The sequence below is a fragment of the Limanda limanda genome, chromosome 6 (assembly GCF_963576545.1).
Source record: "Limanda limanda chromosome 6, fLimLim1.1, whole genome shotgun sequence".
Lineage (NCBI taxonomy): Eukaryota > Metazoa > Chordata > Actinopteri > Pleuronectiformes > Pleuronectidae > Limanda > Limanda limanda.
Window position 1 is genome coordinate 15,460,049 of NC_083641.1, and position 27,970 is coordinate 15,488,018.

At 42.7% G+C, this 27,970-nt stretch overlaps 1 protein-coding gene across 1 annotated transcript; it reads right to left on the reverse strand.

The window, feature by feature from the left end:
• Positions 1 to 357: 357 nt before the first annotated feature.
• On the reverse strand, positions 358 to 27,970 carry pid1 (phosphotyrosine interaction domain containing 1). The gene is made up of 3 exons (XM_061073216.1): positions 27,849 to 27,970; positions 16,832 to 16,978; positions 358 to 2,968 (listed from the first exon to the last, which is right to left on the reverse strand). The coding sequence occupies exons 1-3, from the start codon at positions 27,876 to 27,878 to the stop codon at positions 2,477 to 2,479; spliced, it is 669 nt and encodes a 222-aa protein (XP_060929199.1). The 5' UTR covers positions 27,879 to 27,970; the 3' UTR covers positions 358 to 2,476.

The following is a 27,970-nucleotide window of genomic DNA, read 5'->3' on the forward strand; positions in this document are numbered from 1 at the left end:
ACCGAGATGGAATTTATACCTTTCATGGTTTCAGGGAGAGAGAAAAAAATATAAAAATTCACATTCCAGTCAGCGGGAACAAGTGTGAGTGAGTGTGTGTGTGTGGTTACGCTTTACATCTGTCCTGGCATCCTGTCTGAGCATCATCTGGTTATTCATTCTGTTTGTTCTGAAACTGAACATGCTTTGTGTTTATCCTCCCACACGCAGCCGCAGCGGGGAATCCAATAAGTTTCCAGATTGAGCTTTTTTAAGGAACAAAACAAAACAACTTGTCTCGGCCTGGATCTGATGACGGCAGGGACGGACATGTGGAGATGTGAATCAAAGAAACAGACCACACCGTCACACAGTCACTCGTGGTAAATACTTTATATGCAATTGTTTCTTGATCTTTGCAAACACTGTATAGAAAACACTGAAGTAACATTGTTTTTTTGAACATTTAAAGCGCGTCTGAGCTGTCAGACAGACATGACACAGTAATCTAGAGCTTTATAAACATCCCCCCCACACACACCTCTCTCTTGTCCATACACAACCCTCACCACATACAATCTCCTCCACACACACACACACACACACACACAGCATTCAGGCTCTCCACTTATAATTCACAGTAGGCTGTATAACACTGTTTCTGTACCGCATGATGTCCTCAGCATCTTTTTTTTAATTATTATTTAAAATAGCTATCAACATTTATACTGTAATATTTGGAAAGCGATACATTTGTATTTACATAAGCTTATTGAGCGAGATTCAAATACAATGTGTACATATGTATAGTCGTATGTAGGGTGCGAATGTGAGAGTGTGTGCTGATCAGAGTGGTCCGATCATTCTGTTCGAGTCACTGACCACTGACCAGTGACCAGTTTCATTGATAGCGTCCACCTGTTCAACACAGTCCAGTTAGAAAAAGGAGAAAGTAGTCTGGCGCTGTGGCGAGTTTTTGCTCCGCTCAGAGAGGCAATACAGGGCAACAGAGCAAACCCATCCTCGGTTCTCTCCCCGTGTGGCAGTCTGCGAGGACGCGAGGAGATCGTAGGAGGCTGAATTGACCGGAGGTGGCGTGAGGTGCTCACAGCACGTCCGACCCATCGTACATTCAGCAGAAGCCAGGATGCGCCACTTGTTTCCTTGGACGGCTGGGATTTTGTTGAAGGGGTCCTACGATCTCAGCGACCAGGCACATTTAGACTCGTACTGTAATTTCATACGTGATCAAAGTAAGAAAACGTGGCCAATGGTCACAGTACCATGTCTGATTTCAAAACACCTCCGTACGCATCGAAAATGGATGCTTCAGGAACGATGAGAAGTCCCTCCTCCCTCTGATCTTCCTGCCTTTACCTTTTTATCTTTCACACACAGAGATGCAAACACTCACATGTTACATTCATATACGCAAAGTACCAAAGTAAGCAATTACACCTACACACAGAAACACACAAAGAAATGTCCCTCTCACACACACACACATACACCTACACGTACACACACATACACAGGGACCTGGGTGAGAGACCAAACTAATGTGAGAGGAAAGTGAGGCACATAATCCGACAGGCAAACTCCAGCCTGAATTTTGGTTTACTTAAAACAGAAGCCATATGTGGATGATTACCGTGTCTGAGACGGGTCCAGGACTTTAGCCTAGAGAGAACTTCTAAAATGTAAAATCATTTAGCACCTTTAACATACTCTGGATCTGCACCTACCTTTTAAACAGAGACAGACGTAGAAGCTCTGGCTCCGTCGTCCACATGAGTAACAGCCATGCCAGCAAATCATTTCGGGGGTTTGGACTAAGGTACTATAGTGATGATATGGAGCAGTGCTTAAAGGCTGAGCTATTCTTTCACATCCTCATTTGCTATTTAACCAAGGCCTTCTGACAGAGATCCACATAATTAAACATTTAAGGAATTTATGTGCTCCAACAGTCTCATAAACTCTGGGTTGGGACCCAAAAAGGTCCCTGGTCTAGTGCTGCTGGGTCCCTACATGGCAAGAGTAGCAATAGGTTTATAATGAGCTGGGGTCAGAAGAACAGGGACCAAATTTCGTTGTTTCTCAGATGAAAAAGCTTAAGAACCACAAACCGTGTTTCTGCTGGGTGCAGGAGCGACAGTGGCTGAAAAAGGAACTGCTGAGTCAATCTCTTGAGGGCGATTACAGAGGTGCTTAAAAGGCCCTTGTGGGTCTTTATTCAAAGTGGCAGCTATTTGCTCGCCCTGTATGTAGATCTTTTGCAACTCCTTTTCCATCTACCTTCCCTTCACGGTATTTAAAAGCTACTTCATTATCCTGGGTGTGTTGGTTCACAGGGTCAGTTAATTTGATTCCAGATTGAAAACTGATAGAGAGATAGTAGGGGAGAATGAGAAAAGCAGGTAATCTGTCCATCCTTCCAGTCACCCGTCGCTTTGTTAAGACGGGGGAGAGATCAGGAATTTAGCCAAGTTTCTGTTCAACCGTCGTCCGGGGTCGTGTCTTCGGGGGTGGATGAGTCCTCGGCAAAGTCATCCGATGAGCCGCTCTTGTGGATGCGGCCGTCACTGCGCATGCTATGGAAAGTCTTGCGAAAAGCCTCCATCATGGAGTGTGCCAGCTTCTTGGCCTCCAGCTTACTCTCACACTCCACAGCATGGCAGTCCATCTGGAAGGACAGGTCGTCGTTGATCTCCCTGTAGATCCAGGCAAATACGTTGGATCTGACGCTATGGTCGGCTGTGCAGTAGGCGATGCGGGCCACCTGGTAGGTGTCCATGGTTACCGACGCCTCGCTGTGGTCATCCAGGTGGTGAAGGCGAACCTGGAAGGGCCGAATCTCCAGCAGAGAGCTGGTGCCCGGCTTCTTCTGAGTCAGGCCATGACTTTCCACCAGACCAATCACTGCTGACTCTGTGCAGCCAGATAGGAACTGGGTCCCCGAGATAGTAACCTTACCCAGGTAGTTCACCTGCAGGAAATGAGACACAGAGATACTATTAGACTCAACTTTTCCCAGAGTGCAACATGTTAGAGATGTAAATATACAGTTGAGAACAGATTCATCAGAGCATTTTCTGAGAGTTTTTTCCACCAGATGAACAGAAACTGCAAGGACGAAATAACAGCGGACTGATATGTCTTGGATCCTGGATGTTGTTTTTTTTATATTTAAAGAAGTGGTCACCAGTTACTGCAATTTGGTTGCAACACAATTTAAATCATTACCATTTAAAATCACTGCCAGCAGTTTGAAATAATAAAAAACACTGCTCGATAAAAAGTACTGAGAATATTCAATGTACATCTTATTAAACCTCACAAACCGGGGGTGTTCAGAGAATGGTTACTTTGCAACGCCGAAAGCTGTGTGTGTGTGTGTGTGCGATATTTCCCAAAGAGAAGCTGTGGTTGCAACAAGGATCATAGAATTCCATAGTAATGACACTGCATACCAGGAGAGTGATACACTGACTAGATGGAGAGGGATAAGAGATGAGGGAGAGAGAGAGAGAAAGTTAAGAAGTGAACAAAGCTGGAGTCAAACGCTCAAAGAGTTTTCACTCCTGTCTGTGTTTACACTGGGGCAGGGGAATACTCTGCACACTCAAGAGTTCATTACAGCTGCTCAACATGCGCACACATTTGACACACGGCTGCAGATAACATGAATGCAATGATAAGTGTGAATACTAAAGGGCAAGATTGGTATCATATCACAGTCTGGAACATTTGCAGAAGATGTGGCCTGCATTCGTCGGCCAACGCAAATTGGCCCAATATCAAGTCATGTGGTCTCGATAACACCATTCCCTTAAGACATTTAAGTGAACTATTATCTCAAAGCAAGGTTTTATGATGCTTATAAGGGAAAAGTCCACCCAGTAGATCAACAGATAAGCATAAAGCCTGACTGAGTGAGCGACTGACATAAAGGACCAGAAAAAGACAAAGCAGAAGCTTGGGACCTGTTTTATTCATCCCATCATCTAACTGCACCCTTCAATTCAACCTGCCCTCATTCTCTGCTTTGATTTTGACTGAATGGGATCTTTCAGAGTGAGCATGTAGAACAGCCAGCCAGGCACCAGCCTCTCGGGTAGACAAGCAATTAGTCATGTGTAGGATAGATATACTGTAGCATATAGGATTAAGGCGTGTAACGCAGGCACTGATATCTTGAGTAAAATGTAGCAACTTGTCAAATTTCTTTAAAAACCCCAAACTTCTCTGATGCCAACAACAGTTTATTTTATATACAAACACATGTGAAAGAATTGGAAGAGTCTTAAAATATCAGAAAATTAAAATAATAGAGAAATGGAGCAGCAACAAAAGGAAGAGGAAGCAAGTGAACATTTTTATGTAGAAGAACAGTCTGTTAAAAGATTGTTCTTTAAAGTGATAATTTGTGAAAAATAATTTACAAATACTTAGAAAATATTCATAGCAACAAATGTAATGCCACCACCAGAGACATGTCTTAACTCTGGGCAATGAAGCAATTGAACATTAATACTCAAAATTGTGTGAACTTGACCAGGAACAGTGATATATCATATTCCATGGGAAAATCAGGTGAATTAAAATGTGTATTGTGTTTTTCCTAAACGTTGTCATAACAGCTACAAGACTGATTGGGGGTGAACTGTATCCACTATCCACATATACACAAACAATAGCCTTGTACGACTTGGCCCAGGAGGGTTTCCTATAGGCAACAGTGATCCAAAGAGCCAGGCAGTAAAGCAGCTGCCTCCTCAAACATGGTTTCCATTAGTGGTGACCACAGGGTGGGACATAGTGCCTTCGCTCCGGATCCATCATACAGCTGACTACCTCAGGTCTGCAGGAGCAGCGTGGAGGAGAGGCAGTTTTCTATAGTCAACCACACCGACACCGTCTCATAGCCAAAAGGCGGTCAGTCACTCAGTCAGCCAACAAATCTAAAGACTGAGCCAAGATCTTCAGCCATTCAGTGTGCTGTTAGTATGTCAGAAGACATGGAGAGAGTCATTATGGACTTCTTTTCTCTGATACTCCTATTTTGATATTGAGTTACTTGTTTAATCTGTGATTGTTTCTACTGATTGCTCACTTCCTAGCTGAACTAAGGATGAATGCTTTGCCAGGTTTCATTTCCTTACAGGAGCTGGGAGTCGGCCAACGTCTTCTCTCATGTCAGCTTTACTGTCTCTGTTCTGCTGTCATGTTATAAAATGATGTTTGTGCCTGGATAAATAATGGTGGCAAAGTGAAGAGTTGCAGTGACCTGCTATTCAGCCTGAATGACAAGAATTAATTCTTTAGCCCAACTTTGCTTTTGTTTGATGGAATGCTTTCAGAATTCCCAAATGTTATTGGCATCCCAGTGTTTGTATAAACTATGCATGCAATTGGTCATTAAGTTATCAGGGTTGCTAACTTTGTGCCATAAAGGATAGAGGCCTCAAATTTGACAATTCTCAATGATTTTTAGGTTAAAAGTCCGGGTAGGACCTCGGACCTAGAACAAGGGTTTAGGACGGAGAAAATGAAAAATAAATAAGCACCGTCAAGAAAACCATAACCTTCATTGGTATTAGCCCAGGAGTGAAGTCCAGCAACAACAACATAACTCACAAGATTATCAGAGCAGCAAATTCTTTCCGTTCTTTCTTTCTGGAAAAAAGTTTAAAATTCCTACAAGTTTGACCTGTTTTGGCTAAATGTTTCTGTCTGAGTAGCTTTTATCATATAAGAACTGATGAATACAAATTAGATAAACTAGAACACAGTGTGTTTGTGTGTGTGTGTGTGTGTGTGTGTGTGCAGCAGCAGAGATAAGTGAGGACTGTGTGAGGTGAGGAGGTCACCAGACAGAGCAACATTAGACTTTGTTTCTTTTAAGTCCAAAGCAAACATGCAGCTGAAGAGGAAATTGTTACATTGCTTGAGCAGAAAGATGGAGGACAGATAGAGATAGAAAAATGCTGCCTACAAAGCTGTGCTCATAATTCAGAATTTTGGGGGCATTGCAGTGCATGAATCGACAGTTTTAACTTTACTGACTTTTTTCCTTGAGGCTTAAGATGACACTGAGCCCATTTACACCTGGTACTAGAATGTGGTCTGTAGGTGAATTCAGCTAATGTAGAAGGCAAGTTGAGTTTGTTCATTTATGTTCACTAAATGTGAAAGTGAATCTGGAGTTTATAAGGTTTGCCTCTTGAAGCATGGCAATGGATTGACAAAAAATGTGAACAGGTTACAATCTATATTATTGGAACTCAAAAAGAGTTGAGAATGTGCTTTGGTATTTCCTTGTGAAAAGTTCTTCCTCGTTAAAAATAAGGTTCAGACTTGAAACCACAACCTCTGATAGAATAACAGAAAGAGGCGCAGCAGAGCATCAGCTCCACCGTACTTCGTCGAGTTTTGTTTTGTGGGCAAACTCTTCGGAAAATTATAATTTTTCAGACTGAAAGAAGCCAGTGAGATGTGATCACATTGAAATTAAAAGCACAAATCTAACATCTGACACCAGCTGAATTAAATACAAGGCCACAAAACAACAGCATGAGCTGGATCTGTGCACAGTTTGAGTGTCTGGGAGGAAATTGCAGAGGTGGATCCGAGACAAGTTAGTGGGTGACTTATAACAGCCACAGCTGTGAGTGAGTGCCTGTGTGAGTGAGTGTGTGAGCGCATCGGAACAGTTTCCAAATGTACAAATCATGGATTGGAACAATGAAGAGACAAACACTGACTCAAATGATCGTAAAATTCTGCAGATGGAAAAGAAACAGAAAGAAACATGATTCAGGTTGGAAGAGAAATAAAACTTTCTGTCCATAGACTGTACGTAAAAGATGGAAAACATGACAGTTAGCCAAATGTGAAGCCAAAGCAGGTAGATTGCCCCCTGGTGGCTGGCTGTAGCATGGGCTGTAAATCTTTTGCCTCCTCCATGTTGGTGGATGAAACATGGAACAAACTGTAAGTCAAAGCAGGCCTACACCTGACATAAACTTTTCTAAAAGATGGTTTCTGACATTTTAGGTAGCTCTCTTCACACTGCTGTATGTCCAAGTGCTCATTTTTCTGCGAAGATTGGTTGTAGCTAGTTATTAGATGCTATAAAAACAATGTGAAACCTCATGATCGACGGCTGAGACGGACTCGGTACTGTGGCTCCGTCCCCTGATCACTACTGCACAGACTTTGGCTCCAAGTGATATCTTCGGCGCAAGAAGGCAGCATTTATATCTTGGATATTTTGGCATCTCTGACGAGTGGGAAGAAGAAACATGCTGACTATCTTTATATACATTCTAGGGTTTTTATTATTTATTTTAAAACTATGCACAAAATGTATACATCAAATCAACTCGGTCCCAGACCAGAACACATCTGCTGTCCTGTGCTCTGGCAGCCTGCTCACCAGTCGTCTCAGTCTCAGACAGCCAACCTTAAATCATTTTAGAGATCTGCAGAGACGTCCCAGTTGATTCAACTTTCCATGTGTTTCTCCTATTTGTCCTAAACTCTTCTCGTCTTTTGTCGTCCCTTCTTTCCATCTCACTCTCCCTTCTCTCTTTTACCCCCTCTCCTCTAACCTCAAATTCCCTCTACTGTTGTGTACCCCCCTCCGAGGCTAAATGGTAACAGTTCCATACCGTCAAACTGAAAATATTGATTGAATTACATGAAGCAATACAGAGACAGAAATAAGGATGAGTTACAGGAGCTAAGGCCTTCGGGGGCTGCAAAGATGGAATTCTACACTGACAGAAAAATAGACAGACATACAAGCTGGAGGGAGAAAGAGGAAAAAACTGTGTTGGGAAACTTAAATGTTCAATATGCCAAGGTAAGATGTGAAGTACCCACTGGATTCCTAAACTAAATGTGTTTGTGTACCTGTTTCATAGCAGAGAGAGAAAAACAATGAAATGGAGTGAGAGTGTTTGTGACACTGAGATGGGGGGGAGGAGTGTGGTTAAACACTAGCATGTGTGACGAGACATGTGGCCACCATTACTGACTCTTGGTTTATGGAGGTTATTGTCATTTTCTATTCTTTCTAACTCCTCGATTGGGAGACTCTCGATGAGCCGCCAGACCTGCAAGGAGAAGGTCGCACGGCACAGAAAAGACAGCTGAAGTCGTCAGATTGCTACAGTTTATAGCCTTAAGGAAAGTTAAAAGAAGTTAACAGTAAAGTTTAAGTTGGTACGAGAGGATTTACTTACATAAGGAGCATCAGCAAGCAGCTGGTTTGCTTAGCCTAAAGACTGACCAACAGGGACCAGATACAAAACAAATCCAACTTATCGGAAGCTGCTCTTTTAAGCTGCAATGATTTTACACTTCCCTATTCGTACAAAATCAGCAGTTTTATTTATCCTCTTAAATAGTGATCGTTAAAAGTGCAAGCTTGAGGAGCCAGGTGAGCAGTTATCCAGTCTTAATGCTAAGCTCAGCTAATCAGCTGCAAATGGAGCTTCAGATTTACAGTACAGGTACAAGAGTGGTACAAATCTTTTTATACGTAAAAGGGAAAAATCCACAACTCCAGAAAAATCTCAACCCACATCCTGAGAAATACAGCTGTCCCTGAAATTAGTGTTAAAACTCAGACGCAAATGTCCCTGATACTTATTAATCGGATTTTGAAAACTTTCCTGCATTATGGTTGTATTGTAATTTTCCACCAATTCTTCAATGAGTGCATCTGTAGCCCTGCAAAATATCCACCAACTTCTATGTCTGGCTGGAAACACATTAGATCATGAATCTGAATATTGTTCGAAGACACATGTATGATAATAATCAGACAGGTTGTGCAAATGCCTCATTAAGTCCTTTATCTGCGTGTTTGTAACACTGCAAAGGACTTGAGTCATTGCAACCATGCTGCAGTACATGCATGCCAACACAGTCACTCTGCCACCACCACATGCCAGCTTCAATCCGGTCTGAGTTTGATGATGAATGAGGCGGACAGACTTTAACATTTAACATTTTCTGATGATTCACAGGATGAAAACTCAACAATGCCTGATAAACCGCAATTATGCAACGAACGAAGGAGAAACAGACGGACAGAGAGAGAAACTTCCTGCGGTAAACAGATGTGAAAAATAGGCAGAGAAGCTGATAAAAAGGAAGTTTAATGCAAAGGAACACTGAAGAAAGTGAGGGATACACAGAGGGAAACAGAAAAAAAACATCCGCAGCCCAGCAAGCAAACCAGGGGGGGGGAAAGACAGTAACATCCTGGTCCACTCACGCACAGCACACACCGTCTGTGTGTCTGTCTCTGTGTGTGCGTGTAACCTCACAGGCATGCATGTGTATAAGAGGTGTAGAGCTAGGGCAGCTGCTGTGGCTGCTCGGGCCACAGCTGGTTCAGCTATCAGCAGAAGAAAGGAGGTATGGGAAAAAGGGGAGGAGGAGGAGGAGGAAGAGAGAGACTTGGAGGAATCAGTGAAGAGATACCTGTCCCTGCGGAGGAGCTTTGGCAACGTAGATAGAGAAGAAGAAGAAGAAAGGGGCTGAAATGACAGGAAAGAGGGGCTGAGAGCAGAACAAGGAAAGCAGTTTGGTCCCATTGGATCAGAAGCAGTCTGGGAACACACTGTGATGTGAAGGTACAAACAGTTAGCAACACTTCTGGAACTTGTCGTTTCAGCATTAGGCAATTTCCCAGACACCGATCCAAGGACAACAGCTTCTCTTAAGCTGCAGACAAAAACACAGTCTGTCTCTCAGTGATATCGAAGATCTCTCCATCCAAACTTTGTATTGTTTTCTTACTAGCGCGAGATGATTAAACACTGTGATTGTTTTTGTTTTTACCTCAAATATCAGATTTGTCCATGGCAGTTGAGTGTGGCTCGAACTAATACTTCTATCCAAACCAGTCAGAGCCTGAGAGAAGAGCTCACCTAGCCTGACCCTATCCAGAGGGGTACACTGCTATTTCTATCCATAAACCAACCTAATGTTTTCCCTGATAAAAAGCACATGCAGTATAAAAAAAAAGTCAACCAAACCTGGCCCAAACCTGAATATATTTCAAAATTTTAATCAGAACCTCGTGGGTCGGCAATGGTGATACTTATCCTTTGTGAGACTTGTGATTCAGCTAATATTCAAAAGATTAGGACGGGATTGGCATATTCCCCCTCCTCATTAAAACAGGTAACCAGTTGTAATGCTGTAGCCAATCGGTGTATATTCATTATCTGAACATTTGTAAATGTGATTTAAAACTTATTTTTTAGACCAACATTACACAATATTAATCCCTTAAGCACTGACAAGTTTATATTACTCACCAAGCACATATGGTGTCTCGGTCAATATTCATTCTATTTTTATTACCTGATATTCACAGTATCTGTAATGAATTTCAGCTTGAAGTCAGTTCCATGAAATTGGGATAAAGACAGTTACTGAGTCACACACAAAAATGCTACAGCATGTTCTAACGTTAAAACACAAGTGTCCCGCTGTTGAACACAACGGTTACCCAGGCGCTCTCCCTCAGTAGGCCCCTGCGTCTGGATCCCCCAACATGACTGGAAATCCACTGCTTGGGAACGCAGCATTCCTGAGGAGGTTGTTAACATTCCTCTAAACTTATTGAATCAGCAAAGTACAGCTGGCTCCGCTTGCCACGGCATGCAAAGATGGATGAGGGCTTTTTTTCTGAACGTTCTGTGAGTATTTGCTTGTTTGTTCTGCGCAGTGAGAAGAAGGTGCTGTGTGTGTGTGTGTGTGTGTGTGTGTGTGTGTGTGTGTGTGTGTGTGTGTGTGTGTGTTAATGCGCAAAACAGAGTTCGAGTGTTGCAATGTAAGTCAAGACAGGAGCACCTCAGTGTAAATGAAAGAAGCTTTTTCACCCCTCACAGCCTTGTCCATACAGCCCACTATAGGTTAAAATTCTCCATATTTCAACGATGGTCATAAATTGCTCTGAGATCTTCGCTCTTGAGACACTGGAGTCAGTTTATTTTTAATTCCTGTCCCACAAACATTCGCATTGCAAGTACTACTTTAAATACACTATTTGATGCTGTAACAAATGGTGTTTAGTCAAATCCTCCTGTACTGGGTACATCAGGATCAGCCCACAGAGCACACTGGGGTTTATCCCGTCCAGATTTTTGCACAGAGAAGGTTTTGTGTAACACTGTACATATGTTACAGCAGCGCCACAGCTTATGGCTCATACTCCCACCAGAGACATTCTATGTTTATCAGGCCATCGTGATTCTTGTCACACATAAGTAAACAGAGAACATTTTAGTGGTACTGGGAAGATTTGAACCTACAAAAAAAAGAAGGTTGCACCCTGGGAGCCCTGTCAAAGTGAAGTTTAAGTTAAACAAAATGAAAGCACCGTAGGGGCCCTGTGACAGGGCACCAGTCTAACTGGTTCCATCACACTTTCATAATATATTCATAAATTTTTTACACAACATAAAAAAGTCTGTAACTCTATTGTTTTTACACCTTCGCTTCTTGGTCGAACAGTTTGCAGTGGTATTTGCCCTCATGCCACTCTTCTCAGCTGTCAGAAGGTGGAGTGGGTCGTCCACAGACCAGAGGGTCAGTGGGTCAACCTCAGTCTGCCCCATTCCGTGTGCTGATAGTTTGTGAGTGAGGTGTGATAGAGAAAGTACTACACATAAATGCACTGCATGAATGTGTGCCTGAATGGGTGAATAGCAAAGCTGTACCGTAAAATGTTTTGTCATTGAGACTAGAAAAGCTCTACATGAATACAGACCATTTACTCGACCATTCCTCTCCTACACAAACACATTGACCCATCTGTCACAATCAGACTGACCACCTGGAGCCATTTCACCTATGTCTCTGGCCTGTTAAATCATAGAAACGTTTTTACCATCCTCTGCAGGCAGGTCGAATTCGTTATAAACACGGCACCGCTTTCACGCAGCACATTTACGTGACAAGCATTCAATTCACAGCAGGCACTGGCCCTGGTATGTCTCAACATCGCTCAACCTTCATACTAGCACATTCGCGCAGCAATTCTTTAAATTATGCTTACAACATAAATCCTCAACTTTCTAAATTATTAAATTGTCTTGTTTCCAAACTTTCTGTTAAGTCCTGATACAGATAGCAATACCCTCTGCACATATGGTTATTATAACTACACTACAGACACAGAACAGTAGCATGCAAGCTAGCTATTGTATTTAAAAGTCCTTACAACACATCTGTCCTTGTATTCACTGTGACCCTGGACTGATGCTCACAAATATTCTGCAACGGTAAACAGATAGGGAGCAGGAAACTCACTTTGCATTTTATACATTTTTCTATTTCAGAGGAGTATTGTCCTAAGTGTGGTCACACTGACCCTTGTCTGCTGCTCCCATTAGCTATGTGGTCCGAGAAGAAAATTGCGGTAACTACTCAAGCTGGGAAGACACAACCTGGAAAATGTTGAACACTATTACAGATGACAAAGCAAGCTAATGTCCAAAAACCCTGATGTGAAAAAAGGCTGCCCTCAGACTCAAGCACAGACATTCACATTTAGCAGGGAACTGGGAGCACCGGTCATCTCACCCTGGAGGTTACTTATCATATAAATGTCATCACTGTGCGTTCTGTTCTCTGTTCGCCAGAGAAGTGGCGGTACGCATAGCACACTAACTGACATCAGCATACCAATTAGAGAGGGACAAAAAGCCTCTCTGCCTGACAGATAAGATAAAGACATGGTAGGACCAGCCTGCCCTGCGCTGCGAGTGTGAATGACGTCAGTGCAGGAGAATCACGCTCTGTCGCTGGTTTGGTTCAACTGTACATGAGAGAAATTGTGCCAAGCAGCAGCAGAAACAGAGCCAGACGAGCTTGGACTGTAACTGACGATATGCAGACATTTTGACTTGTCATAGCAGTAAGAGCACACATGCTACTGATAACATTAGCAATGGCTGAGCCCTATTTAGGTGTCCCAGTAAAGTCACGACAGGGTGACAGGTGAGCCAGCCCAGCCCAGCACCAGGAGCCTGACACTGAAGCAGCAAAATGGAATTCAGCCATCATGGACTTGACTACAAGCAATGCTTTTCTACTGTACCATCTTTCAAAGGCCTATTAGTCCCATTCTGGCGACAGTACTTAGTTTAATCTCTGCCAGTCACAGCTTAAAGTCAAATCTCTGGCCGTTTCTTTCTACATCTCGAGCTTCTTTCCCTCTCTGAGTGAGGACCTAATGCCAAAACACTAACAGCAAATATTTAGATTGCATCATAATCAATATGCATTCAGATACCAATTCAAAGTTTTTATATTTCTATACCTTTTTTTGAGGAAATACTTTCAATACTTGTCAAGCATATCGCAAGACAGGGCTGACGTTTTTTCATTTTACTCTGGGCATAGCAGTGAGTATGTTTTTGCAATTTTGCTTTAGAAATGAAAGGGTTATCACGATAGCTCTACCCTCAACAATTGAATCACAAATATGACCTTTTAGCAGAATTTTGACAGAGGAGTTTCAACTTTGTATCCATGGTAACAAGCCATCATGACATCCCCCCTCGGTTTGTGAACTGCCACTTTGAAGCCTTGAGTTTGGTATTTTGGTTGGGCCATCTTGTGTGACTCAGAGTTCATTGGACAGTACTAGCTGTCAATCACACGGTATCCACGCCCTAATGCATATCCTCTTTTATATGCTATTTTACTCTGAATGGGACCATCGTTTATATAATGAACATCATGCTGTATTGAAGAAGCTACGATTAAGATCATAAACCTCTTAGGGAAATACTGACGTTATAAATTGAGATAGAAGTGGAGATATTTTCTCAGGCTACGATAGAAATGGGCTCCATTTTTAAACCATTGGAGGCATCCTCTGCTGGTCACTGTACAGGTTGCAGACCAACAGTCTACCATTTTTATTTACTTTTTATAAGCCTAATTTAACTAGTGACGCCCGAAAATAATGAAAACAGGACTCTGAAGAGACAAGAGCAGAGAGTTAAAGGTGAATACAACCACTAACCTAACTGTTCATTCCTAAGTGTGAATGTGTTGGTAATTCTTCATTTTTTACCCTTTGAAAATGAAGAAAAAATATTTACTTCATCCACAACAAAGTCACCGGTAAGCCGCTGAGTTGTATTTTCATCAGTCTCCAAAATAATAATAATGTCACTGCATACGACTGTGGAGCTGGCACGGCTCTAAAGAGCATTGACTATCTTTTCTCAATGGACGTGAAGTGGACCACTTTGACAGCAGCAGGCCAGGCAGGGCAATGAGAGGCAGCCTTTCATCCTTTGCTAGCTGTTAGCTTTGGCAGGGGCTCAGCGGCCCTCGGACAGCCTTCCTGCCTGCCTGCAAACTGGGACAACACCTGGGGGCTGGGAGAAAGCAGAATGAGGGAGACGGGTGAGAAATGAAAGACGGGGAATCTAGACCATGAGGATAATATATTGGATCATATTGCACTATATAAAGGCCAATCACGAAAGGGGAGAGAAAGGCAATATGAGACCACTGTTTCCTAAGTTTTTTACCATGAAATTTCTCCCATGAAAAGAAAATAATGTCTCTTTGAGGTCTGATGGTGGAAGCAGAGGTGCTGGGGCAGGTGGTCAGACAGATATGCAGACAGGCAGGTAGTGACTCAGACAGTGAGTTACACAAGATAGAATACACAGGCCAACAAATGCATGCGGCGAGGCAGACAGAATTGTAAATGAGGAGGTCGCAGACAGATGAGGGAAATGGATTTTTTGGTGCGTGTGGCTGGTATTCTACTGAATAGCTGTAGTGGTATCCATGGCAACATGGCTTTGGCATTTGCGGCAATGCTGGAAAGAGCAGCCGGCGCAGAGTGAGGAGCAGGCAGAGAGCGGAGGGTGGAATTCACACTAGACAGTGAGGAAACCAAGTTCATCTATGTGCAGTGTTCACCGTGGCAATACATCAATATTTATCTTAACACAGTAGCGATAGCCAGACGGATAATACGAGATGCTGCTGCATATCTCTGTTGCCTTACACTAGAAATGTGAATCATTAAACTGTTAAGTTTAGATCTTAAGTTTAAATGTGTCACACAAAAAGAGCATATAACCAGAAACCAAGTATGACACACTGAACATGGGGATACTGATGAGTCGGTAGCTTGAGACCGGACATAAGCTCACTGACCTTAGTATAGATTTCTGTTAAAACATCTTTGCTAAATTGTGTGTGTGTGTGTGTGTGCGTGCATGCGTGCGTGCGTACGTATGCGTGTGTGTGTGTGTATGTATGGGGGCAATTTCTCCCACTTTGATTTACTTATGAGTAGAGATGTTGCGGTACCATTTTTCCTTCTCAATACAGATTCCGAAACCTGGACTTTGGGCCGATACCAAACATCGAAGTGTTGATTTCCGTCATTGTTGTTTGGGCTGGCTCAGGTTAAACCCTCTGAAGAAGAGAATTAATGCCATAGAACTTCATTTATTATCAAGTTCTCGCTCTACTTCTGGGACTTTCCAGCACGAAATATGACCAAATTACTGACACGTCCGTTAGCTCGGGCTAATGCTACATTACTGGAAATAACATATTCACTGCTCTACAACATAACTTGCCAGAGGCGCTGCACTGCTGGCAAAGAAGAAAAACAGATTTTTGAAGAAGGACAATTACAGTTTTAACTGTGTGAAACCAATTCACTTCAAAGACGTGGTATCTGATCAGTAAATAGACTTGCATACTGGCATATGCGCATTTTCAGCAGCATAGGAGGCCTTTCTGTTGCTGGTAGCTGTATCACAACATCACTACTTGTGAGCCAATGAAAACCCTGCTGGATAACATACGTGTCTCCATGTCTGAATGTGTACCACAGACCAAACTTCTCTGCTCTACCAATAAAGGCTGCCTTACTCACTTTCACTTCATGTTTTCATTTGAGCCTCTGGAGTTTTTGGGAAGTGCTGCTGATGAGAACTCAGCACTTTTGGCCTCTTGGCTTTCTTAGAACATTTTTGTTTTCCAACACATATATGCATATAAATATCTCTACAGCATACGTCTGGGTGTGTTTCTGTTAGCTCTTCTGTAAACTGATCCAATAAACGTGGGGACTGTGTGTTCCATGTGTGTGTTTCTTGGCAATTATGTCATAGGGGGAATGACTTTTTGTCTGTGTTTTGGGTAACTAGCTATGAAATGTTTTGTTTATTTAAGGATAAGTTGAAAAACCTTAAACTCCTTTTCCGACATGCTTGTTAACAGTAAAGCGTAACTGACCAAACACAACATTCCAAGTACAAAAAACGAAATCCTCGTACCCAAACAGCCATTTGAAGTTGTCTCCTCTGTGACCACAGTCATCTCACTTTATTTGTTATTGTTACAATGCTGTGGCATAAGGCAGGCGAAGACACAAAGACGCACTCAGTGACATGGTGGGGGAGTGTTGTGTGTATAACAGAACGTTGCTGCTATTTTAATCTGTAGTCGTGTTTGTTTTCTGTTTTGAGAAAAGAGAAAAGACTGCGAGTCCAACGGCTCATTGGTTCAAATGCTACATCTGACACTCGGCAGAGCCAGGGAGGAAAACAAACGCATCCATGCCAGAGCACACACACACACACACACACACATACAAGTGTGTACTTCAAAAAAGTGTGTTGGTGGAGTAGCACGTGGCAGCGAATCTAACTTGGGTGTCCAAAAAGAAAAAGGAAAAACAGTTGGATTATGATTGTATTAATGCTATTATAGGTTTACTGTTCAGGCACGGGGCTGGATTTGGGGGATTATGAGACCCATGTGATCCTACCTTGAATCCAGTATGGGTCCTGCTCTTTGTGAGCGGCGTGGTGGAGCACAGCTCAATGGCCTCGGGCTCATGAAAGATCACCGTAGGCAACGGCTCCTTCCTCAGCGTCAGCACATTCAACTTTGTTTTCAGCATGGTCTGGAAGTGCTGAGGAAGAAAGAAAGAAAGAAGAGACTGAAACACTGCTGTAAGAAGAAATAAAATCAGTTGCAGGCAACTTTATGCCTATGATTCAATATTTAGAATTTCCTTGTCAACACCATTGACTGTATATAAAGATGGATGACAAATGCTCCCCAATACTGAAGGCAAAGCATCTTGTTTGCCCCATGGTGGTTTGCTTGGTTTAGTTAGTTATTTGATATATAACTATATTTTGAGTTATTTGATATATAACTAACTGTACCTATAAGTAACCTAGATCAATAGAACTCAAAACATCAGGATTAACAGCTCTTTCTGACTTGTGATTGGTCTAGAGCTTATAATGGCGGGACATCGACACCACAACTCTATCCCCTGATCACTTCTTCACAGACTCTGGCTCCAAATGCGCAAGATTGAAGTTTTGGTATCTGAGATATTTTGGCTTCACGTATGGTTAGTGGGAGGAAGTGGAGACACGTCGTCCATCTTTACTGTCTGTGGTCAACACTGATGGAGTCTTCAAAATTGCAACCCCCCCACACACTGTTATCTTAGTGCTTTTGTCCATCATAAGTGTGTATAAGCATAGGTTTAACCTTTAACATACATATATGAATACCAAGAATACACATCTCAGTGGTGAAAAATGGGGATGAAGGCTGTAAGTGAGATGGTGCAAGAGGTTTATTCTGCAGAAAGGGGAATGTTGGGAGCAGGAGGAGGGAGAACTGCGCTCGCTGCCTCTGTCAACACAAGAGTAGCGAGCATGAACTTTTGGTCATGAAGCAAAGTATTGCAAACAAATTTTGACGATAGATGAAAAATCAGGATCATTAAAGTGATAACAATTTACCCTGATGCAGATCTAAATGTGTGTGGTAAATTTTACGGCAATCCATTTAAGCAACAAAGTACAAATGTCATCTTCACAGTGGTGCTAGAGGAAAAGACCTGGAATCACTTAAGTCATTAGAATTCGTTATGTGGGAACCAAATTTCATAGTAATTCATCCCAAACTTTTAAGAGAAATGCAAGTAAAAAATCTCGGATGACACTCATTAGAGCGTATAACTCTGAACATGCCCCAAAACTCCTCTAATGAAACCAGGTTTGAATTCACTAGATCCAGATTTTTTATTTGGATCTGCACCAAAATACACAAAATAAATTATCCATCCCTGAAATATGCCTCTTTCCATTAAGATCCATCAATTATTCTGTGGGAAATCGGTGAAAATGTCACTCAAAACACGAGAAATACCCAAATTGTATGGGTTCTTTCTTGGCCCACGTCCCATCCTTCCACCAAATTTGTTTAGCAGTTTTTGCGTTATCCTGCTGACAAAAATACAATAATAAACAAACAACAATAGGGGAGAAAACATAACCCTCTTGGCTGAGGTAACTAAGACCTCAACCTTCTGATGGAACCAAGGTCAGAGGATCTATCTGACAGGTCAACATTGCCATCCTGTGAAGACAGACAGACAAACTATAATGCACCACCACGACCACGACTCACAACCACGACTCTAACAATATCCCAAGGATGGGTTGCATTCACTGGAGGACCTTTTTCAAATGGAGCCCTTTCTACCTGCAACAAGGAAGGACCACATATCTTGTCTTAACTGGCTTTACAACTCCATGCAGAAGCAAGGTGGTTTTGACAAGAATAAAATGCTTTTCACACAATGCTGTAGTAGAAATGTGTAATTAAAATAATAATAATGAATAAATACATTAATGTGGCGTTCCTCTGCAAGTACAGATTACTTTTACAAATGCTCCCATTCACTATTTCACTTTGTCTTATCTGGTGCTTCGAAACAGTTTTTCCATGTTGGACGTGCACGATGTCCTTTTCTTACAGAACAGATGGTCAACATATTCAGAAGATGAAGACTGTGAATCCTGCCAATACAGCTGATCATCAATCTTCGCTGTTCTGTTGGTTCAGTGACGCCAAGCAGACCATCCTCAATCAACTACACAACACAAGTCAGGTGTCCAGTTTCTAAATCCAACTCCACTACATCTAGAATCTACATTATAATGCTTTGCTCTGCAAAATATATCAGAAAAATAATAGCCTTTCATTTCATTACCATCATCCTAGTAATAATGACAATAATAATAATTATACTTTGACTCTGTTAATGTAATCATTGTTTTGAAAATGTGTTCTTATCTTTGTCCTCACCAAAAAAAATTATGGATCCTGTTTGCCAGGGTATTGTGTTCATCATATGTGTAAACCACTGACATGTTATGTAGCATGACTAATATGACTAATTTAATCCTAACAATAATTTAGAGAAAGGGGGGCATGAAAGGCAGACAAGGCAAGAAAAAAAAATCTGCAGATGAAAGAGAAATTCAGCGAAAAAGTAAAATGGAGTTGTGAAAGTAAAGCCACATGTGTGTAAACGCTTTCTGACCTCCGCGTCAGCACTTTACAGCTTCCTGACAGCGGCTCACATTCCTGCGGCTGGCCCCAGTACGGAGTTTAGGGGGCGGGGGCAGGGGGGTGTTTGGAGACCTGTGGTGGGCTCCCCGACTCCTCCACCCCCCACCAGGAGCAAAAGCCTGAGCGGATGGCCGCTCGTGGAGTAAAGCTGGAATTCTATTCATAATATTTTCACTGAATTTTTAATGTTTTTATTTCTCAATCCCCAACAGTCTCCTCATCAAGTTACTGCTGTTATTGATTCTATTTCTGACTACAACTTGAACCCGGGCAGGTTTTCTGTCTCCACCGTGAGGCTGCTGTGGGCTAGACCATGTCTGAGCTGGTTACAAGACAAAGGTTGTGTCTGCAATTACCATCTAAATGCTAAACAATGACTTCAGTCATAAGAAAACCAATGTTCCTCACAAGGATTATAAAAAAACAATACTGTTTGTAGATCAACACTAAGGGGTCTGATCTCCATCGGTACGAAGCAACAAGCTGATGTTTGACTTAAGTTTAAGCTTCTACATGTTGAATATTTAACTGGTTGTAATTCAAATATTTGTTGATCTACTGAACAGCTACAGAGCTTTCAGTGTAACTATAACTCAGGTGTTTGGCAACAGCTGGTTCATCCTAGCAACTGACAAGTGTCACAGAAGGACCTGAGGGGGGGTCTCCAGAGTCCACACATGAGTGGATCCCCAGTTTGATGGATTTGAAGTGACCTTAAAAAAGGACTAACCCTAACAGACAGATGAGTTTTCATTCTACAGTGTAATGGAACATTTTACCGTTACACCACACTCTGTATTATCTCTGCTTATGCATACTATTTGTTTGTGTAACTGCCAAGATGACATCACGGCCACAAATCTGAGACTGTGCTCGTCTCCCCCACCAAGACCTCGAAGAGGCCTTCAACCTGTGTCAGGGTTTGGCTCGGCCAGGAGGCCTTCAGCATGTGTCTGTGTCTTATCTCCTGGGATTTTACTATTCACTCAGTTCACACACACACACACACACACACACACACACACACACACACACACACACACACACACACACACACACACACACACACACACACACACACACACACACACACACACACACACACACACACACACACACACACACACACGTAGTTCAACTCTTCATACACACACATCTCTTCACTGCATCTGCATAAAAAGCACACGCCTGCAACTGATTCTTTGTCATCCCCTCTGCAGAATGCTCTTCCTATGCTGTAGAATTGTCTGACCTTCCTCGCAAGGAATAAAATATACTTAAAAAACTATGATTCTATAATCTTTTTATTGCAGAAGTCTCACCAGGTCAAATTTCCATCACAACAGTCAATATTATGAAGAAGCTGGGCTACACAGAATAAAACATGTACTTTCACTTCTCTATGTGTTTTTGAATTCACATGCACTTTCATTCCATCTCATCATTTAAAGGTTGTTAGTGCCACTCTTTCCATATTCCAACTTGTCCTAAACCAGATCAGAGCATTTGCTATTTTGGAAACAAATTATGACATTCCCTGTCAAAACAACATAGTTGTACATATTTAGCAGCATCTAAAAACATCAATACTGATGCACTGCTGCCAGTGTCCATGTAATTCATCTTTATTTATGGAGGAAAAAAGTTCAGGCCTTATACTGCCAAAGCTCGAACATTGTGAGTTTTATAACATTTCAGTTTTTCTCAGGGCCTGCATTAAAAAACTACAAACATCGCACAATATTTGAAATACTTTGGATCTAGGTGTAAATATTCGTGAACTGTTTATTTATAAGCATGCAAATCCGGGAAAAACCCTTCTTGTGCGCAATCACGTGCATGAGAAATCTAGACGAGAGCCATTTGCAGATTGTCTTTTGCAGTTTGCCTCCCGCAGTGATGAGCTTAACAGGTCACAGATGGCAAGTCAAACTTCTATCCCCCTGAGGGAGCATTCTTACAGGACAGAAGTTCTCAGGTCAATCTCATGCACTGCATAGCAGGGTAGAAACAGACCTCTGCCACACCTACCAACACACGCAAAATAGGCATTATGGGGGTTTTATCATGGCAAAACTGTACAAAACAGATGAAAAAAAAAAATTTCAGAAGCCAGCAGATGTAATATGGGCAGATGTTCTATGTCTGAAAATGAAATAATAAAGTATACACCCCTTGGAAACGTCAATGGCTACTGGTTTATCCTAAAAGCTCAAAACATGGTTAAGTGAGATTTGTTGGGAGCTTGCAGACCTCAAGACGAAAACCGTTTCTCAACTATATTTTAACCTGCCTGAGCAACATCTGCATTCTGCAACCCAGACACACTAGATGAAAGACTTTGCAGAGCTCCAAACCAGATGTTGTAGGTCTGTTGGGTGCTGGCAGGGAGTAGGACAGTAGGAAATCTGTTTGTTATCTGCTCATCTGTTCTACATCTCATCTTGTCATTTCCAAAAGAGAATCACCAGCCTGATATGGGAGCCAGACTTGTTCCAAAATCAGAATCATTTAATTTCCATGTTGACAGAAAAGGTATTGTGATATATGGTGATAAGAATAGAACCACAAAACTGTAGGGAATAAGTAAATCACCACTAGCTGAACAAATACAACTGCTTTGTGGTCGGTACAAATGTTGGGTTTATGCATCAACTTCTGTATCACCACCACCACCCTGGGCTCGACAACTGAAATCCCTCTCTCCCCACAACCACACTATGGTTGGTCAATGTGGTCAGACGACCAACCATGACAATTAGTGTGTGATAGAGCTTTAAAAAAGAGCAAAATATCACGATGTGGTCGGTGGTATATTAGATAATCCTTCTTTTGACAGTAATACACAGCTAAAGAAGAAAGAGCATCGAGAGCCCACCCAACCACTTGCAAAACTTAAAGGTGCCCTTTGGAGTTTTCAGTTAACGATGGTGTTCAGACACCCACCATTACAGGACTTGCCCAATGGTTCCACCGTTCCACTTTTTTTAACCAAACTTCAAACACACATTCGAAGATGAGGGTAAAAGTTAATGTTCGAACTGTAACGACTGAGGGAATCTGCAAACTTTCTCTGATGATGGTGGCAATATCTGAAGGGAACGCTTCTAATCTACATGCCTTCAAATGTGACACAAGAGAAAGGCTGCCAACAGGGAAATCTAACGTTAAAGATCAAAGCATAAGCACTCTACAGATACTGAGCTGACACAGGTCATTTCTTGTAAAACGTCTGGAGTAATCAGTAGCACCAGTGTTTTACCTGGTGGTAAGATTTCCATAGTGTAGCATTCCTACAGTTTAGATCTAGTTTTACACACCGAGAATAATTGTGTGTATGCTTGAGGTCCCACAAACACATTGAAAGCATTTTTTTTCTTCCTCAGGAAATATTTGTAAAGCCAATATAAAAAAATTAAATAAACCTGCATTGTTCGCATTGTTGCTTGCTAGGAGACGTCTTCCCTCTGGTGGTGTATTTCTACGAACGTTGGTCTGTTATTGCCACCTGTTGTTCAGCAGCATATTAAGAAACCACTGGCAGGAATGTTTATCTCATGCATCCATGAGTGAACTCACAAGCCACTAGCCAGAGGGGAATAAAGTCATATAAACATTACCCAATTGAGCTACTTGTGGCCAAAAACTCCACAGGGTACCTTTAAAACAACAGAAATAAAAGCAGCATCACCAAGCCCGCATATAAATATTCCGTCAGTGGGAGACCGTAGAATGAGTTATTTCTTCAGTGGTGCCATTGGCCAGTGAGTAGACAGCAAAAATGTTTGAGTTACATATCAGACGATCTTGTTCAATCAACAAAACAAGTCTTTCCAAACAATGACTTTACTTTCAGACGAAAAAAACATGCGTCATTTTTCTATTCTGCCCTTGTTTGTACCTAGTCGTACACCAACATATTCTTCTTTCTGTATATACTGAGGGAGTAAAAGCTGTGGTCCACAGGTGGAGCAGGAGGAGGTTGGTCCTGCATGTGGTTTCAATTACTTCCTAAAGCCAGAAGTAGGATTCCCCCTCCAGTTCCCTGTGTGGTGACAGACTGAACAGTGTGACTTCCTCGGCTGTCCCTCTATGCGTTTACAACCACCCCTTCTGGTCCTGGCACAGTTTACGAGAGGAAATATGCCTGAATGGGCTGGGGAGACTGTGGGAGGTCCCCATGCAAAGCAAAAACCTGTTTTTTCTTTTTACCTTAACTGTGATTGGAGCGTTCGGGCATGTAGGAGGGAGAAGGTCGATGATCATATGTTATGATTGGTTGGTTTTATTCTGTAGGGCAAAGTGGGTATTAAAGTATCCAAACCTCAGCATGGGGGCAGCCATCTCTGTCTGGCAGTCTCTTTGACGTAAACAATGAACCCACCACAACTTCTTAAATTGTCTACACGTATTCAAGGGATGCGAAAAGGGATCTACGAATGACAAAACATGGTCCACTATGTCAGAAAGAATGGTCCATTTACATGTGTACCATTATTAATCCACTGTCAGACAGATCATAGTGCAGTATGTTCATAATATGCAATACTTTTTCCAGATACGAGTGGCACCATCTTGCGCTTTTGAGGTCATTTGTAGCTAGAGTCTGCACGGTAGTGATCCTGGTGTGAAGGTTCTAGGGTGCACATGAACAATATTGTGCTGGTCTGCCGTGATTTCCTTTTACCACCGAGGCCACAGTCTCAACAGCATAGCTGAGGCTGAGAGCCACCTCAGACAGACAGAGACAGACAGACATAGAAACAAATAAAGTAAGGCAGAGATGGCCCACAGAAACAAGACGAAGATGGGTCTGGTTTTGACTGTTTGACCTCAGTCAGCTATTTCTGCACTGTCACAGTCGCCCAGCCGTGTTTGTCAGTGTCCACAACACATTAAAGCATCAAAAGTGGAAACCATTGCTAAAGAAAGAGCTGCTGACAGCAGGAAAAGAATACAAGTTAGCCCTAGGGATATTCAAAAAGGAAGTAAACTTGCATATGCGTGTGTGATTTTGTGTGCAGATCACCGCATATTGTGCAATTTGCCGTTAAACTAAAGTGGCCTCTTAAAATTGACGGAGGGATATGGTCAGCGAGATGTAGGATGGATGGAGAAATAGACACAAAGGACGGACAAAGGAGAGAGAAAAAAGGAGAAGAGGCTAAATGAATCACCGACACATCACAGCACAGTTTGGTTCCAGAACCTCTTAATTTTCAGTGTAAAAGCAGTTTTCCACCCGTACTGCGTAACTCCCAACACCATGACCTGTATTTCCTCCCCCCCCCCCCACCGCCTCCGTCAACCCCCATCCTCCTCTTACCGAGTGTGAGACACAAATGCAGCAAGACATCAGGTGTTGCTATGGCAACAGAGGACAGCACAAGTGTGGACGGGTGCCATAGTGAATGAAAACAACAAAACACAACACATAATATACAAGAGTAAATTCTACATCAGCCACCTCACGGATTCAGCTACAGAAAACACCACCGTTCCGGAATCAGAAGAGGCAAAGGATACAAGCTGAAAGGATGGTTGTCATGGTTACTAAGCAGGAAATGGCCAGGTGACTATATTGTTTAATGACCACTTGAATGGTTGTCCTTTTTTTAACAGATTATTTTAAACTGGAACCTTTTTTCACTCATCCAAAAGATCCTGGCAGTCCATGTGGACCTATTCATGCTTTCTATTGTAGCCTGGGTACATGTTGCTAATACCAAGTCATCCATCAAGTTAAACACTGCCATTCAGTGGTTCATCATTCAGTTTTGCAGGGTACAGCAGAAACATGCCAAGCTCCTTATCCGTTTTTGGGCCACAGCTGTTCTCCAGGAGCTACACCGATGTGAGCCAAGTGTTGGTTACCAACAGAAATAATTCTTTTAACATACAAATCTACTTTTTCCCTTTCATACATTTAGTATCGCACCTCCATAAAGCAAGATCCTACATGTCCCAGCATACAACTCAACAACTCAACTCAAGATAAGAGTTGGTCAAGAGAGGGTCACAGTGCACTGACGATAAAACACAATGTCCATGACGTTTGGGGTTAACAATAGGGCAGTTCACCGTAATACCGCAGTTCTGGAATGTCTGGTAGCTGTGACTCACCACTCTAGCACTGTCAGCATATACTACTACCCCCTAAGACCAGGCTCGGCTCATACATTGTGTTACACCAACACAAACAAACCATATACCCTCCTGTAACTTCCACCAGAAAACGCAAAAAATGGCAGTGATGAGCTCAATTCCGTGGTAGGCGTCCCATAGTGTAACTGCTGTGATGCAGTCACTGTCACACCCCTATTTAACAGCAATCTTTGGTTGACATTAGGAACCTCGGCTCAATTTCCAGCTACTTTGAGTTAGGAAACACAAAGTCAGATAGACCAGAGTTTTTAAATAATTCTGACTTTCCCAGTAGTCATTAGAATTGGGATGTGGACATGAACGCTATTTGCAAGTGTGAGAGTCCTATATGACATAAACGCATGGTAACATCATCAGGGTTATTTTTTCTTGAAAGACCCTCCAACAGTTTTCGGACAGAGTTGCACTCCTGAACTCTACCAAACTCTTCTTCATGGTGGAATATCCCCTTTAAAGAAAACCTCGGACCTTCCAAGTTTTACATACATAACAAACAAAAGATCTATTCTTTTGAATCTCATAGAGCAACTATATGCTAATTTGGAAGGTTCTTATCTTGCCCTTTGGCAGAGGTCTCGAGAAATCCGTGTAATGCTAACACATGATATTCAAGGTTTGGCAAGTTTACAGTTGCTAACATGAAGTTTATAAAGTTTTGAGGGATTCATAAACAGGACTGCACACTAACTGATGATGGCTTTCAGTCAGATATGATCCCAGAGATTAGACTGAATACAACAACATGTGCACTTACTCCTTAAATACCCAACACTCTTATGGAGCTGTAATGTGTGCAAGTAGTTACCTGAATACTGCAACAATATCACCAATGTCCAGTGAAGGAACACAGGATAACTAGTGAACCTATTTGGACAGACTTTCCAAATAGGTTTGAAGCAGCTGTGAGTTTCTGTTCTGTTCTGTACGGATTTAAACCACATGGCTGTCCATGTGGCTGTTTTATGCAGATTAATAGATAAACAACAAGCCAGGGGAATAAGTGAGATAGATGTTAACTGTGTTGAGTTAGATATCTGCCCTTTGTCTTTGACTCCCTATTTCAGCTGGCCAGATGACGGACGAGGCAGAGGGACTCATCAAGACAATGTAACACTAACTAGCACCTAACCCAAGTACTAACCCCAACCCCAACCCATGGTCTAATCCGAACCCTTACCCATGGTCTAATCCGAACCCTAAACCATGATATAAACCAAACCCTAACCAATGGCTTAACCCCAACCCATAACCAACAGCAGCTCGATTACAAGTTCTAGAACCTTGGTACTTGAGTGATAGCTCTTGAAGTTGCTAGGAGACAAATAAAGCATGGCTCTTGGTCATAACCAGTTATAGGCCAATTTATAACGGACCATGCTGGTTGAGGGTGTAAGTAAATGTCTTTACATCGGCCCCTAACACCACACTGGAGGACACACCGGGACTCCCTCTCTCGGTTATAATAATACTTCGTGATTCCATCTTCTTGACGCCTGGGCAGGGGGGGGGGGATTGTGCAAGTTCACTTGGCAGGCAGTCCAGAGGCCGAACATCTGGAGAGCATTACGCGTGCAGGAGACGTGAAGCCAGGCTCGTTGCGCGGCTTGCCCCTGGATATCAAACTACGTGTCATTAACGATGGTGTGTGTGTGTGTGTGTGTGTGTGTGTGTGTGTATGTGTGTGTGTGTGTGTGTGTGTCCATTTCTTAACAGGTTACTGAAAAAATGTGATTCCATGCAAGGTTAATGGAGGGAGAGCATCCTGATGTGGCAACGTGGGGGAGAAGTAAAGAGTGACAACGGAAGAAGAGGAGGAGGAGGCCTCCAGTTGCACTCAGGTTGGTGGGAAGGTCCAGTGTCGGATGGGGAGAAGGCCTGTGGGCCACGAACATCCAGTTCACATCTGGATCTACTGGACATTTGGAGAAAAAACCTCCAGCGGCGGATGGTCACGGGGGGGGGACAGGCGGGGGGGGTGCACATTGTTGCACGGTGCCCACGGTGCTTGCGTAACGTGAGAAGGTGCGTTCAAATGCAGCTGGGGGGGCAGATCGAACCGAGGCGCCGAGGACACAGCGACAGATTCCAGAAGAAAGACGAGCGAGAGACGGAGGTGTCTCCGGGCTGCAGCCATGCACAGTGTGTGAGTGTGGAGCTCAGTAGACAATACACGTCTCTCACACACACACACACACAACCACACAGACACACACAGACACACACACTTCTCTTACCTGCAATCGGTCCGTCGCTGGTTGCCACATATTCGCGGGATCGCGGGTTGTCCGTCTGTGCTGCAGCGTGTTGTCCTCCGGTCCTCCGGCTCACATCTGCTCGCTCCCACGGCTCCACTGTG